The following is a 14,198-nucleotide window of genomic DNA, read 5'->3' on the forward strand; positions in this document are numbered from 1 at the left end:
ATGCACAAAAAATAATATTTAATATCAGGTTATAGGTTACAGGTGGGTGAGTTGTAATAGACCGTAGGGCTTTATCCCCAGTAGGCGATGCCCTTCTGCTGTCATGGGAGTGTCTGGAGACAGAGACAGTGGCTTTTGTTAATCAGGTGTTTAGGGTTACATTTCACTATTAAAAAAATAAATGATAAAATACACTGCTTTTCTGGTGTTAAACAATTGTCTTCTTCGGCATACAAAGGGCCCTCTTAGTAAATAGGATAACTAAGAGATAATAGAGATTATAGAACGACAACAGGAGAGCTTTGTCATAGTACTGTATCCAAACAAGTATACAGGTGTCAACAGGTCTTGGCCAGACAGCCAGAGCCTTATAAGTTCACTTATCAAGGAAGAAGGAAAGAAATAAAAATCGAAAGCATGAAAGAAAGAAAGGAAATAAGAAAGGAGGAAAGACCGAAAGAAAGAATAAAGTATAAACTTATAACAAATCGATACAAACAGCCATGCAAACATCGGTGCGACAAGTTGTCCCATTCAATTTCAGAATCCATTATCGCCATCTAGTGGAAACAATTTACAAATGAAAAATCCTCTCAGAACCTCACTTTCAGAAGATGAAATACATTAAACTCTGTTCAATAATTGATAAATAATTGATTAATGGTTGCTAAAAGGCTAACTAAATTTCACAAATTAACAAATTCAAGTTTTTTAGAAGGAGTTACAATATGTTTTGCGATAACCAAAGCATTAAATCATGGCAACAGACTGTGAACATCTTCAGAGGAGACGGAAGATTTCCTACTTCCTGAGTTTGTTGAACCTTGAAATTGAAAATAAATTTGACTTATGAAACTTTGTATTGCTGATTTGGCCAGAGTCTCCTGAGCCTCAATGAGGCTCAGGTATACCAATGAGGAGGATTTTTTCATTACCTCCACTCACTGGTCCTCCACTCATTCACTACTGGTGGAGTCTAATCCCAGGTTTAACCAGCTTGTGCATCAAAAAGTAGATAATTATTTTTAGTGCAAAACTAGCGAATAAAGCTAGCTTATCACATAAATGACCGAAAAACAACCTTTGACCCAAATATAAGGTATATGCCAAGGGATTGGTAATGATTGTTGAATCAATCATTATTTTGGAAAAAGACAAAATCAAGTTCAGGTTGTGGTTACACATTCTCACACACACTAAATTTCTGATGAACTGTGTTACAACATAGGTGGCAAAACTTAAACACAACGACAACACCGTTGTCATAGTTTACACAAAACAACTCATCATTGTTCACACTGGTCTCTAATGATGTGATTGTAAAAATGTTCACCGCTTCTCGCAACATAGGTGGCTGCCACACCCCACCCCCGGCTTTCCTGGGCTACCCCATAACCAGGACACAGGATGATAATGTTGGAAATTGGTTTATTGTAGAGTTAGGACAATGGTCCAAGAAGCAGGTGATCCATGCTGCCATGCAGGAGATCTCCCTGAGTGTGTGAGGTGTTGGCTGGTTTAATCGGTGTGCATTGATTGCTGAATGGTGTGCCTCACCCTCTAGGTGGCCTCACCCAGCCCCAGAGTCCAATCAGTCTGACTCTGTCCAGGGGAGGTTGCTTAAACCAGCCACCATCCACACACTACACAGTGAGCTCACCATTTGTGCAGAATATAAACCACTTCAGGGCGCACTGGTGCGTTGATTGTTGATACCAACAATGGATTATGTAATCAATCTGAGAAGCAGAGGAGGAAGAGTGTGTGGAAGAGGTGGTGGAAGAGGAGGAAGAGTACGATGATGAGGAAGAGCAAGAACAGCACTTTCGGCTGAAACTCTGGCATCTATGATGTACCCCGTTCTTGTTCATGAGAACAATGAGGGACGAGGGACAAAGCGCACAGCCCAATTGGAGCAGATTCTCTGTGGCCACCATAAACATAGACATTCAGAGAAGAGAATGTATTTGTTTTTTTTTGTTTTTTTTATGACTTTATCAATACAAAGGGGAGTAGAGGAAACAAATACTGCATACTTTTGTGTGGATATTTTCCCTTTTGAAGAATTGCAAGACTACCACATGAGGGTGGAAGGCCTGCGCTGTTCTCCCAACAGCCAGAGGCTCTCATTGTTGATATTGTGCTTCAAATCAATGCCAACCGACTGCATGATACAACAAAGAGTTGTTCAAAACAACCTAAATTTGAAAGAATCAACAGCGTCAGCCTTTCTACCATTGCCCCTGTCCTCCATCGCAACTGGGTACGCATGATTTAAGTGTACAGAGTACCCTTTTAGCAAGTAAGTGTACACTCAGATACTTACAGCACTGATGCTCACACTACAATCCTATGCTACTTGTAGCAGGCTCATGGGTGTGGGGTTTCTACGCTACCAAGTTGAATATTATACATAGTTCAATATATATTAATATATTGAATTGAATATTCCCCTCAGTCTTCCCTGCCGTCTGCCACATACTCTAAATGGTACTATATTATAATGCATGTAAATCAGGAGTGCATTAAAATACATGATTGCAGAAGTCTTTCCTTATCACTTGCGTCTGTAATACACATAAAAATGAATTGTGTTTATATAGATTGCTTGAATTGGATTCCATGGAAATGAATACGTTTTTGTATACAGAGCAGGGTTCACGCTGGCCAACAAGAGAAGGTGCAGCAGGAACGTCATAGGCCAGCAGCATGCCATTGTGGAAGTCCCTGGCCAGCGTGGGGTGGCCATGTCCCCCATTGTGCAGCCATAAGTAATGAGGGTGTTGTCCAACCCCCCCCTGCAACCCTGGGGCCATGCAACACTGAACATCTTACACTTCTGGGTGGTCTTCAGGATTATTTGTGTGAGTTTGAGCTGCAATATAATCAGCAGTTAGTGCATCCTTATGTCATGGTTTGGGACAATCTCCGTTTTCACCATGCTGTTCCGGATGAGCGAGTGGTTCAACGTCAACTAGAGATTCGTAAATGTTATCATACCGGCATACAGCCCTTGTTTCAACTCGGTGGAAGTTTTTCTTCTGTGTGGTGGCGGACATTCTGTGACCAAAAGCCACATACCAGGGGAAATCTCTTGCAGGCTGCGGAATTGGCGTGTGGTGACATAGGTGTGGCGTATTGTCAAGGCCGGATCCCGCACACCAGAGGGTTTCTCCCCTCCATTGCCTGACGAGGAACAGTTGCATTTGATGTGGACTAAGTCCTCTGGCCGGATCCAGCACAAAGACGTGATGCTGAGGCAGAATTAATCTCTCATTGACTACAATTTTGCAGTTAAACAAATGTTTTGAGGGTACTGTAATGTATTCATTGAGAGTATTCTTTCTTTAGGCTTACTGTTTTTTATGCTGGATATACAGACATATATAAATATAATAGCATATGATATATTCACTGTACTAAATTATATACTATACTTTTATTGCAAAATGCATTTAGATGCCTTTCTGTAACTACATGCCCTGGACACTGTGCTCTCAATTGTTTGATTTAGTGTCTAATGAATGCTCTGTAGTTGTAGAGAGAGAGAGAGAGAGAGAGAGAGAGAGAGAGAGAGAGAGAGAGAGAGAGAGAGAGCGAGAGAGAATAGTATAGAGAAGGGTTAATGTAAGTACAGGATCAGAATGGCAGATGGTCTCACTAATCTGGTAGTAATGCAGTAGGACTCGCTGATCACAGAGTGTGGCTGCAGCGCTGTACTGCATGCCAACGCATCTACACCGGGACGAATAAGCCTAACTCACTTTCAAATGAGTATTCTAGCGGTTATCCCTGATAGTAGGCTGTTCAAGAAATAAACAATACAGCAGGACGTGGTAAGAGTGCAGGCCTACACATGGAAATAGCCACCAAACTCTGAAGGGACCACTAAAACTACTATTTGGTTGGTAGATCACCAGGGAATCAAAACATGGAGCTGTTTGATGATATTCTTGAAGATTGGCCAGGGTCCCTGGATCTTTTTGGGTCGGTGTGGCTGGAAGCCCTGGGGGGCTCCAGTGCTGGTGGCGAGAACTGGTCAGTCTGTTTGACCCTTATGGAGCACCTGTGTCTGGATCTACTGGGTCAAATGGAGGTGCTGCTGGAACACAGGGCCGTTTGCTTCAACCTGCTGGGCACACTGAATGCGGACGATCCCTTCCTCTGGATGTTCATACATAACTGAATGACACGAAGAACCATACATAATTTCAGTTCAACAGCATTTGCACGTTATGCAATCACGTAATGCAATTATTGTCTACTGAAGAGTATGTTCCAGCAACATGTAATGTTTATGGGAAGACTTATTTTGTTATTGAAAATTGTTGGATTTTGGGAAACCATTAACCTAACCTAATTCCAACAGCCCTAATACCATTATTCAATTTAAATACATTGTGGAAGGAAATGAGGACAATTGTGATTGGTTACCCCCTCTTGTATATGTACATACAATAACAAATATATATTTTTGTAAATTATGCCTCAAGCCAATGTCTATACGTGATATTCCAAATAAATATACAAAACGTGCCTGTTGCGCTGCGCTCTGTTCTTGGACTACATTACCCACAACTCCAAATTGAACTCGCGTACGCGTTACGTATTACGTAATAATATCCAAAGGTTGTGTTTACTGACTGAACGAGAATTTCGGGAACACCGTGTTATTTTACATTCACAATCAGACAGTCTTGACATATATGTGGGCTGGGGAGAAGAACTTGTAAGGCAAGGTAAAGTCCGCCACATTGTTCGTACAATATGCTTGCTCTTTGAATAGTCTTCATTGTGCTTATGATCTTCATAATCAAAGCCTTACATTGATGTTCGACTATTAGAAAGACATGGCATTATGAGTGCCTTGTAGCGGAATGTAAGTACATTACGTTATTTACCTCGTAATATCGTGTCTTTGTGATCGTTTTTTATTTTTGAGTGACAGGAATGGCAAAAACAGCTGCAAAACTTTAGATAAATAAAACCACATTGGGAGGCCGTTTTGTGAACAATGGAAGAATGCTTCACATCTATAACGTTAGGCAGAAATTGTTCAGATTTTATTTTTGCAACCGTTGTATAACGTTATCTGGTGGTTTCTGCTTTAATTTGTTCTCGAAACTCGGCAGCCGAAACCTGTAACGTTACCATCATGTTTATTCATTGTGTATAAAGGATTTGTGGAATGACTGTAATAACTAAGTTATCCCACCTCTCACATTTCTCATTCTCTCAGTGATATGAGTCTATACAACTAATCGACGCCCCTCATTATCGCAATGAGTGTTGCTGCGCTGGGTGTGATTGTTGTAGGCGTCTTCTTCTTGGCCCTGTATCTCCTCCATCGCTATGGGGACTTTGGGAAGCAGCAACCCATGGTCCTGTTTGGGACACTGCTGGCCTGGTACCTGTGCTTCCTCATCGTTTTTATACTGCCACTCGATGTTAGCACGGTAAGACGAACAACCAGAGAGTGGAAAACAAAGCGTTATAGTTGACTTATGTTATTCTCTCTGTTTTTACTCTGTCTCACTCTCTTTCTTAATCGCTCACTTGTGTGTGTCTTCCAGACCATTTACAATCAGTGCAAGATTAATAATGCACCTCATACACCCCCTGATCAAGGGAGTCATCCCAAAACAGATCAGGCACAATCCAACGAATCCATCCCTCCAACCAGCAGGTAAATGTGAACTGTCCCGTCCTTCACAGTGCAAAGTATGATTCATCATTCCCAAGGACTCAATAATATTAAATCAAAATTCTTTCCTGGATTAGATAAGTCTGTTGTTTAATTAATTTGAAAAACAACAGATAATACAATTATTAAATCAGCCTTGTGACTCTTGTGATGTACTCTTAATGTAATAAAACAGAATTTCTATTTTCAGTCTTTTGAAAAAGAATAATGGCTGGTCAGGGGTCAATGTTTAAACCAGTTTGGCGTATGCCAATCATAAAGGCATAGTTTGATTGTAGAAAAATTACACATGATATTTCAATCTTATATCACTTTTTAGGACCAATCCATTCTGTGTTTCATTTTGTTTTATTACTCATAGACTAAAGGTTAAAGGTTACTCAACGCACACAGGATGCATTATGCTGGCCTCTCTCTAATACATGTATGGTGTCTGTGCGGTGTAGTGTGTTGAAGGTGTGTATAGAGCCCTGGAGTTACATACCAGACGGTGTCCTGCCAGTCTTCTGGCGAGTGGTCTACTGGACGTCCCAGTGTCTCACCTGGTAAGACACGCATAACAAGCACACCAGCAGTGATGTTGATTAGCCTTCACAAGCCATTTCAAAATGTACACAGTACACAGTACAGTACAGAACAGTACACTGGGTAAACCGGTAGGTTTTCAATCAATCATACATCTGGACACTCGTGTGTGTGTGTGTGTGTGTGTGTGTTTGTGTGTGTACGTGTGTGTGTGTGTGTGTGTGTGTTTCCATCTAGGTTGCTGATACCCTTCATGCAATCCTATGCGCGGTCCGGGGCTTTCTCCAGGGTTGGAAAAATCAAAACAGCTCTGATTGAAAATGGGATTTACTACGGCACCTACCTCCTTATATTCATCTCGCTGCTCATCTATGTTGCCGCTCACCCACAGTGGTACCTCACATGGTAGGAGGCTTCTAAAGATCACTAAAGATGTTGCATACTCAATTCATACAAACAAGCTACCAATGTGTCCCTTGGAAGGGGGTGTGAAACTACTGAACTACTACCTGGTTTTAATGAGAAGTCGGGTTATAAGTACATTGACAACGCCTACCACTGGCTCACCTTTTATCTAATAAGGTCCCAAGAGCCTCACCCCCTCCTACCTCTGCCCTACACACAGGGCCACGCCCCTCCTCTCCCCTACAGTCAGGGCCACGCCCCCTCCTATCTCTCCCCTACAGTCAGGGCCACGCCCCTCCTCTCCCCTACAGACAGGGCCACTCCCCCTCCTATCTCTGCCCTACACACAGGGCCACGCCCCTCCTCTCCCCTACAGTCAGGGCCACACCCCTCCTCTCCCCTACAGTCAGGGCCACGCCCCCTCCTATCTCTCCCCTACAGTCAGGGCCACGCCCCTCCTCTCCCCTACAGACAGGGCCACGCCCCCTCCTATCTCTGCCCTACACACAGGGCCACGCCCCTCCTCTCCCCTACAGACAGGGCCACGCCCGCTCCTATCTCTCCCCTACAGACAGGGCCACGCCCCCTCCTATCTCTCCCCTACAGACAGGGCCACGCCCCTCCTCTCCCCTACAGACAGGGCCACGCCCCCTCCTATCTCTCCCCTACAGACAGGGCCACGCCCCCTCCTATCTCTCCCCTACAGACAGGGCCACGCCCCTCCTCTCCCCTACAGACAGGGCCACGCCCCCTCCTATTGCTCCCCTACAGACAGAGCCACACCCCTCCTCTCCCCTACAGACAGGGCCACGCCCCCTCCTATCCCTCCCCTACAGACAGGGCCACGCCCCCTCCTATCCCTCCCCTACAGACAGGGCCACGCCCCCTCCTATCTCTCCCCTACAGACAGGGCCACGCCCCTCCTCTCCCCTACAGACAGAGCCACACCCCTCCTCTCCCCTACAGACAGGGCCACGCCCCCTCCTATCCCTCCCCTACAGACAGGGCCACGCCCCCTCCTATCTCTCCCCTACAGACAGGGCCACGCCCCCTCCTATCTCTCCCCTACAGACAGGGCCACGCCCCTCCTCTCCCCTACAGACAGGGCCACGCCCCCTCCTATCTCTCCCCTACAGACAGGGCCACGCCCCTCCTCTCCCCTACAGACAGAGTCACACCCCTCCTCTCCCCTACAGACAGGGCCACGCCCCCTCCTATCCCTCCCCTACAGACAGAGCCACACCCCCTCCTATCCCTCCCCTACAGACAGGGCCACGCCCCCTCCTATCTCTCCCCTACAGACAGGGCCACGCCCCCTCCTATCTCTCCCCTACAGACAGGGCCACGCCCCTCCTCTCCCCTACAGACAGAGCCACACCCCTCCTCTCCCCTACAGACAGGGCCACGCCCCCTACATTGCTTTTCCTGTGTATTTGTAGCAGTTTCTTCTACCTTTTAAGTATGTACTACTGGTATTCTGTGTGGATCACCAATGCGGTCATACGCTCACTCACACACACATTTTGAGTGTGACCTTTCACCATCAGACAAACCTAGTCATTGAACATCTACAGTCAGCAATACCTTTTCTAATACAACTTTAAGAGACTTAAGAATTTGAATGACATCCCAAACTGTCTTACCAATATACTGTGTTTTCGGCCTGAACCAGGAGAGAATTTCAGACCATCGGCATCACTGCTGCAAACACCTGGGGCCTGTTTCTTCTGGTGCTGTTGCTAGGCTATGGCCTGGTGGAGATCCCACGCTCCTATTGGCTGGCGTCTTGCCATGGTTACCTACTGGCCAAGACCTATTTCAAAGCAGCTAAAATGGCCACTGAGAAGGCAGAGGCAGAGGAGAACTTGGCAGATGCTATGGAGGTGATTGAAAATATTGTCCTTAATAGTGGTGACACAACTAATCATAGTAATTTCAACTCTGGAATCCACTGACTTGTCAAAAAGGTTTTGCAAACCCATAACAATACAATAATGCAATAACTACCTACAAATATTTATATTCTAAACGTCTTCATCACAATAAATATAAAACCTTTGCATCACTCCTCTTTTCCCCAGGAGGTGGCATCTGCCCATGAGTCTGTACGTAATATGCACAACATAACTCTCAGAAAGTGTGTGGACACCATTTTACAAAAGGTGAGAACACTAGAGCCTCCAAGACTTCATACCCCTTAATGATCCTACATTTTCTGCTTCATCTTAATAAGCAAAATTAATTAAACTGATTTGTATTTGTATGTTAACACCTCCATGACAAATGGTCCAGTTGTAGATACATTGTTTGCATCTACGCCTACCTTGAAATCAAACATATGGGTCACACAAGAAATACTGAACTTGCTGACAAAAACTCTCTCACTCACTCACTCACTCACTCACTCAGTGTCCCACTGACTACCGGGAGCGGATCGAGAGGGGTGAAGAGGGCAGTGTTGGAAGTGAAAACCAACCGGCTGTGGATCCCCCTACCAAGGGAGGCCTAGTAAAGCTTCACAAAAAGGTCATTATTCAAGGTTAAAATGTAACCTGATTTCAGTGTGCAACAAACACGTCAATCTGCTTGCAACATGTAACGTAACTGCATAATACATACATATGTGTGTGGAATAGGTGATCACTGCAGTCCAGAGGCAGCGGCAGTCACAGGTCCAGTGGTCAATCCTTTTGGAGCAGGCTGTCCATCTGGAAGACGTAGCCAAGAGCCAGGGCGGCCCACTGCGGCAGGTTGTCCACAGCTTCCCGTCAGTGCAGCACGCAACCCCCCTGCGCCGGTTCATCTACACCCCCACCGTTGGTGAGAGGGCACCTGGGGTGTTTTAACTACAGATTTGGGGCATTTTCCTTCAGTTGTGTCCTAATGGAGTGACATGGTGTAATGTCCTCCAGACCGATTTCTGGTCAGGAGGAGGTGGGGTTGACTTTGGGTGTAGGGTATGGTGTGTCACTCTTGATTGGCTGGATTGGAGTGTCACACAAAGTGTCTCCAGTGGCTGTTAAAGCATAAAAACCCTAGTGTGTCAGTCCCATTTATAAGTTCAATGGAAGGCAAAGGATATGGTCCTACCACTCAATGTCTGCTACACAGACCCTTGTTAAATCATTCTTTTAATAAATTGTATTATTGTGTCTTCGTCACAATGCATAATATACACAATGCATAACTACATTTCTCCTAATGGGAAGTGTGTGTGTGTGTGTGTGTGTGTGTGTGTGTGTGTGTGTGTGTGTGTGTGTGTGTGTGTGTGTGTGTGTGTGTGTGTGTGTGTGTGTGTGTGTGCGCTCTAATAACAGAGTGGTATTGGGAGTGTGTGTTTAGGCGAGGTTTCTATAGGTTGGCCTTCCTGGTCCTGGGTGCCCTGTCCCTGGCAGTGGTGTGGTCTGAGTGCACCTTCTTCAGCTCCCAGCCCGTCCTCTCCCTCTTCGCCGTCCTCATCCAGAAGGCAGAGAAGCAGTACAACTACATCTGCATTGAGGTAAACACCTGTGGAACACTAAAGGACCATGAATACTATGGCCAAATGTTTTGAAAAGAGGTGCTTGATTCACTTTGTCTTAGTCTATAGTTTCTCATCACAATAAACAGTATTATCGACAGTACTTTATTGACAATATACAACAATATAAATGTTTTGCCAGAAAATATCCAGTGATGTTTATTCCTAATTCTTCTTTGCCAGAGGGTTAATTTTGTGCACCAATGCAAATTGAGAATGCAAAATCTCCTTATTATTATTATTCCCTGAACTCATACAATCGCTTTCTCTTTTGTTTGTGTTGTGTTACGTATTTTCTCCCACCAGATGGCGTGCTTTGTCAGTATCTTCTTCCTCTGTGTGTGTGTCTACTCTACAGTGTTTCAAATACGAGTATTCAACTACTATTACCTGGTACCACACCACCAGACGGATGCTTACAGCCTGCAGTTCAGTGGCATGTAAGGACCAACCGTTAATTTGAGCTCATCTGATATGAGGTTTTTACTTTTCTGTTTCCAGAACACGGGGTTAACATTAAGAATGAGTGGACTGAATGGCCACAATTCTTAATCTAATAAATTATTCCTGACTTAATTCGCAATATGAATAAAAGCCTTTGGTTTGTAAAGCCTTTAGCCGGTACTTGCAGTTAGCCGAACAGGACAACATTAAAACGCAATTTGCAGTAGCAACCGGTTTTCCAAGTGTCATTGGCGCAATCTACTTTTTCACCACTTTTACAATTATCTATCTTTCTCTTTTATATCCTAAATTAACGAAAAGAACACTGATGATTCTTAAAATATAACCAGTTTATTGAGAAATACAGTTAAGTATGAGTGTTTCTAGAACCAAGTTTGGTAAATGATGGCAGTTTAGAAACCTCTGCGGTGATGTGCCAAACACTGTTGGGACATCTCAGAAAGTCTCCGCATTCATAGATTTCCACATTTCTGGCAAACCATCTATTTGCACGGACGCCTACCCAGAGTTCTATGCATGTGGCCCTGACGTTTTAACGCTCAAACCGCTTTCCCCTTCCATATCTTTACTCTGCATTGAGCAACAGCGATATTAAACCTCCACCAATCATTCTCCTACCACACGGGACCAATAATGAGAGGGAGAGAGAAAGTGAGGTATATATGACATAATTGCTAGTTCAGACAGTTTTAAGGAGTGGCCAGATGTCCACACAAAGAAGGGTATGTCTGTGTTCTAGTTTTAGGGTAACCTGACGTGCCCTTAGGGTCTGTGGTCATTTTGTTGTTGCTCTTTTCCTCCGCCCTCTCAGGCTGTTCTGCCGCCTCACTCCGCCGTTGTGCCTTAACTTCCTGGGTCTGATTCACATGGACTCTGCCATCTCACACCAAGCCCGGATACAGACCTCCTACACCTCTGTGGGTTCCACATGCATACATTTATATATTTCATTATTATTATTGTATGTATTTATTATTATTATTATGTATTTATATCAATTAGTATTTTTATATAAATATACAAATATATATTAAAAAATTGGTATGCTGGCATATGTACTACCTGCAGTACGGTGTAAAGAAAATCTCCCTCTCACCTGTTTTCTGTAGATTATGGGCTCTATGAGGCTGCTGTCGGTCATATCAGATGGGTTTTACATCTACTACCCCATGCTGATTCTGCTGCTCTGCTTTGCTACGTACTTTAAGTGAGTCTGCACAAAGGAAATAATGCCATGACAAAAACTTTTCAAAGAGGTTCTGGTTATTGTTAAAGGCCTTCAGCAGAATAATAGTCTCAAAGGGCTTTAAAGGAGACAACAAGCCCCACCCTAATGCCTGAATAGAACACAGAAACTGCGGGCAAAAGAGGGCATGCTATAATGACAAAATCAAATCAAAATCATCTTTACCGGTCAAGTGAAAATCATGAAATTTCACACTATGAAAGAATGTCACGAAAACAATATTATTGTTATTTATAGAACATCTTGATATAAATAACACATAACTTGTGATTATTAAATAAATGACCTGACAGGCCTGTAGTCAGGGCGGATACGTACTCCCTCACAGGTTGCTCAGTGTTGGTGTGTGTTGTTTCTCTGTAGACTGGGCTCGCGCTGTTTGAACCTCCTGGGCATCCAGCAGTACATCAGAGACGATGACCTGACCTCCGACCTGGTGGATGAGGGCATGGAACTGCTCCGAAGAGGTTTATTTTCTTCCTTGCAATACTTTCCATTGATTCTTCACATTTTGTACTGTAAAATGTTTTTGTAATTGGGTCTGGTAAGTCATTTAGCGATTGTTTTTGTCATAGGATCTTTATTGTTGTCACTTAGAGTAGGGAATTGGTTGTAGTCCATGCAACGACTTGAATTAATTTGACCGGTTTTATAATGAGGTAGCAATTGTTCTCTCATCCAACTTGTTAATTTGCTCTCCTCAAGGCGCCCACATGTTGGATGGAGTTAACTTAAATAAATGTGATGAATAATGACAAATTCCCCTAAAATCTGTATCCTGATTAGTTGCTCTCACTTACAAAAGTAAAAAAAAATATCAAACAAGCTATAAATGTTCACTTCTGACGGACTCCAATGTTAACAGCTTACATAGGCACTTCTGAAATGGGCTCATCCATGTGCCTCTCTACTGTGTGCAATATGATTAATTTGGTGCTTTCTGTTAAGAGAGGAGAAAGAGGCAGAGGACCGAGGAAGGGGTGAACCGCAAATCGGTATGAAGCAACTCCATTGTTCTCTTAATACCACTCCCTGAGAGTCTGATCAATAGCTGTTCACCGACCCAGCTGCTGATGGTTTGCAATTTTTCTCTCAGGGTTGGAGGCAACGCTACAGCGACCAGGGGACCAATGGTAAAGCCCGAAAAGGTTACTCCGAGATAGATGGTGATGGTGATGACAACACATCTTCTCCAGCAGTCAGTCCAAATGGTAAAAAAACCGTTACGTTTACTCATGTAACACAACCCCTCCTTAATGGGAGTCAACATAGTGTACTTTAGAATCTAACCCCTGCTCAGTATGTAACACATCCTTGTCGACACTAGTCCATAAAATTTAGCAGATGGCAGTTGGCAATATGACAGTTGCGAAAGCTAAGTGTGTGTGTGTGTGTGTGTGTCTCTGTGTGTGTGTGTGTAGCGTGGTTCTCTTGGGGAGATGAGGATAACAGGGAGCAGAGGGCCAGTCTACTGCAGCACAGTCCCTCCACCAGCTACAGATGAAGATCTTTCCCACTCACCAACCAAGAGGTTTGAGTCAAATAAAAGTGAATGCGTGAACCCAACTCAAACTCAACTGAAATGTATATGAACAGAGATAATGATGGACGGGTTCTTTATACCGCCCTGAGGGGAAGTTGAGGCATAACAGCAACAGCAACACACATATGTAGAAGAAACTAAAATAAATAAGAAATAAAAATATAAATGTACAGGCAATAAAATAAACCTCAATATCAACAATACAAATAAATATTCATGCAAGATAAACGTCTGTATCAAATCAAAGCTTTAGAACGACTGAAATGGAGTACTATATTTTTGTACATATTTCTAACCCAAGTGCATTTCTACTTTGTAGATATACAGGCGGATGTTACCTGTCGCCTTCTTCGACGAGAATTTTTTATGATGTGTGATTTAAAGAGGAAATCACTTTCACACTGGGTGAACAGCCAAAGGCTCCTTTTGCCGTATTCAAATTGAAAGATGACCGTGGGATGTCTCTAAGGAGTGGAGTCAAACGCAGAGAACTATGAGTGATGGACACAGCCGTCACTGACGGAAGACTGGAGGCTTTCCAACGGTTATTACTGGATGGAAGGATGTTTACAAGGACGTTTCTGCAAAGGGATTTTTTTAAATCTGTTATTTATTGGTAATCACAGACTTCAAGGTGAATAAATCAATGTCAGCCCAATTCAAGTTATGACTTGGCCTAGGGACAGGCTGGCACCTGGGATTTCTAACTGTGTTATTTGTATCTGAGTAGTAGGACTGCAGAGAAGTATAGCTTTTGATTTCAACAAATAAAATGAAATACAATACAAAT

General features: G+C 43.7%; 1 protein-coding gene across 2 annotated transcripts; it reads left to right on the forward strand.

The window, feature by feature from the left end:
* Positions 1 to 4,622: 4,622 nt before the first annotated feature.
* Positions 4,623 to 14,191, forward strand: LOC311343805 (G-protein coupled receptor-associated protein LMBRD2B-like). 2 transcript variants are annotated; one of them, XM_084468765.1, is made up of 18 exons: positions 4,623 to 4,739; positions 5,240 to 5,456; positions 5,574 to 5,686; positions 6,151 to 6,249; positions 6,467 to 6,634; positions 8,307 to 8,517; positions 8,716 to 8,796; positions 9,044 to 9,160; positions 9,271 to 9,454; positions 9,952 to 10,133; positions 10,461 to 10,594; positions 11,431 to 11,536; positions 11,729 to 11,826; positions 12,229 to 12,332; positions 12,814 to 12,860; positions 12,962 to 13,076; positions 13,287 to 13,396; positions 13,728 to 14,191. In XM_084468765.1, exons 2-17 carry the CDS (start codon positions 5,283 to 5,285, stop codon positions 13,367 to 13,369), a joined length of 2,016 nt encoding a protein of 671 aa, XP_084324891.1. In that variant the 5' UTR covers positions 4,623 to 4,739; positions 5,240 to 5,282; the 3' UTR covers positions 13,370 to 13,396; positions 13,728 to 14,191. The 2 variants fall into 2 exon arrangements, with proteins under 2 accessions (XP_084324891.1, XP_084324892.1); XM_084468766.1 differs by lacking the exon at positions 4,623 to 4,739 and adding an exon at positions 4,740 to 4,879.
* Positions 14,192 to 14,198: the final 7 nt, after the last annotated feature.

The sequence above is a fragment of the Micromesistius poutassou genome, assembly GCF_964030765.1.
Source record: "Micromesistius poutassou genome assembly, chromosome: 5".
Classification (NCBI taxonomy): Eukaryota; Metazoa; Chordata; class Actinopteri; order Gadiformes; family Gadidae; genus Micromesistius; species Micromesistius poutassou.

Excerpts from the sequence above, each read along its gene's own strand:
- LOC311343805 (XM_084468765.1), top strand. The coding sequence starts at position 5,283 with ATGAGTGTTGCTGCGCTGGGTGTGATTGTTGTAGGCGTCTTCTTCTTG. Across the intron at positions 9,455-9,951 it reads CATCTACACCCCCACCGTTG|AGTGGTATTGGGAGTGTGTG; the intron begins GTGAGAGGGCAC and ends CTCTAATAACAG. Across the intron at positions 10,595-11,430 it reads AGCCTGCAGTTCAGTGGCAT|GCTGTTCTGCCGCCTCACTC; the intron begins GTAAGGACCAAC and ends CCGCCCTCTCAG.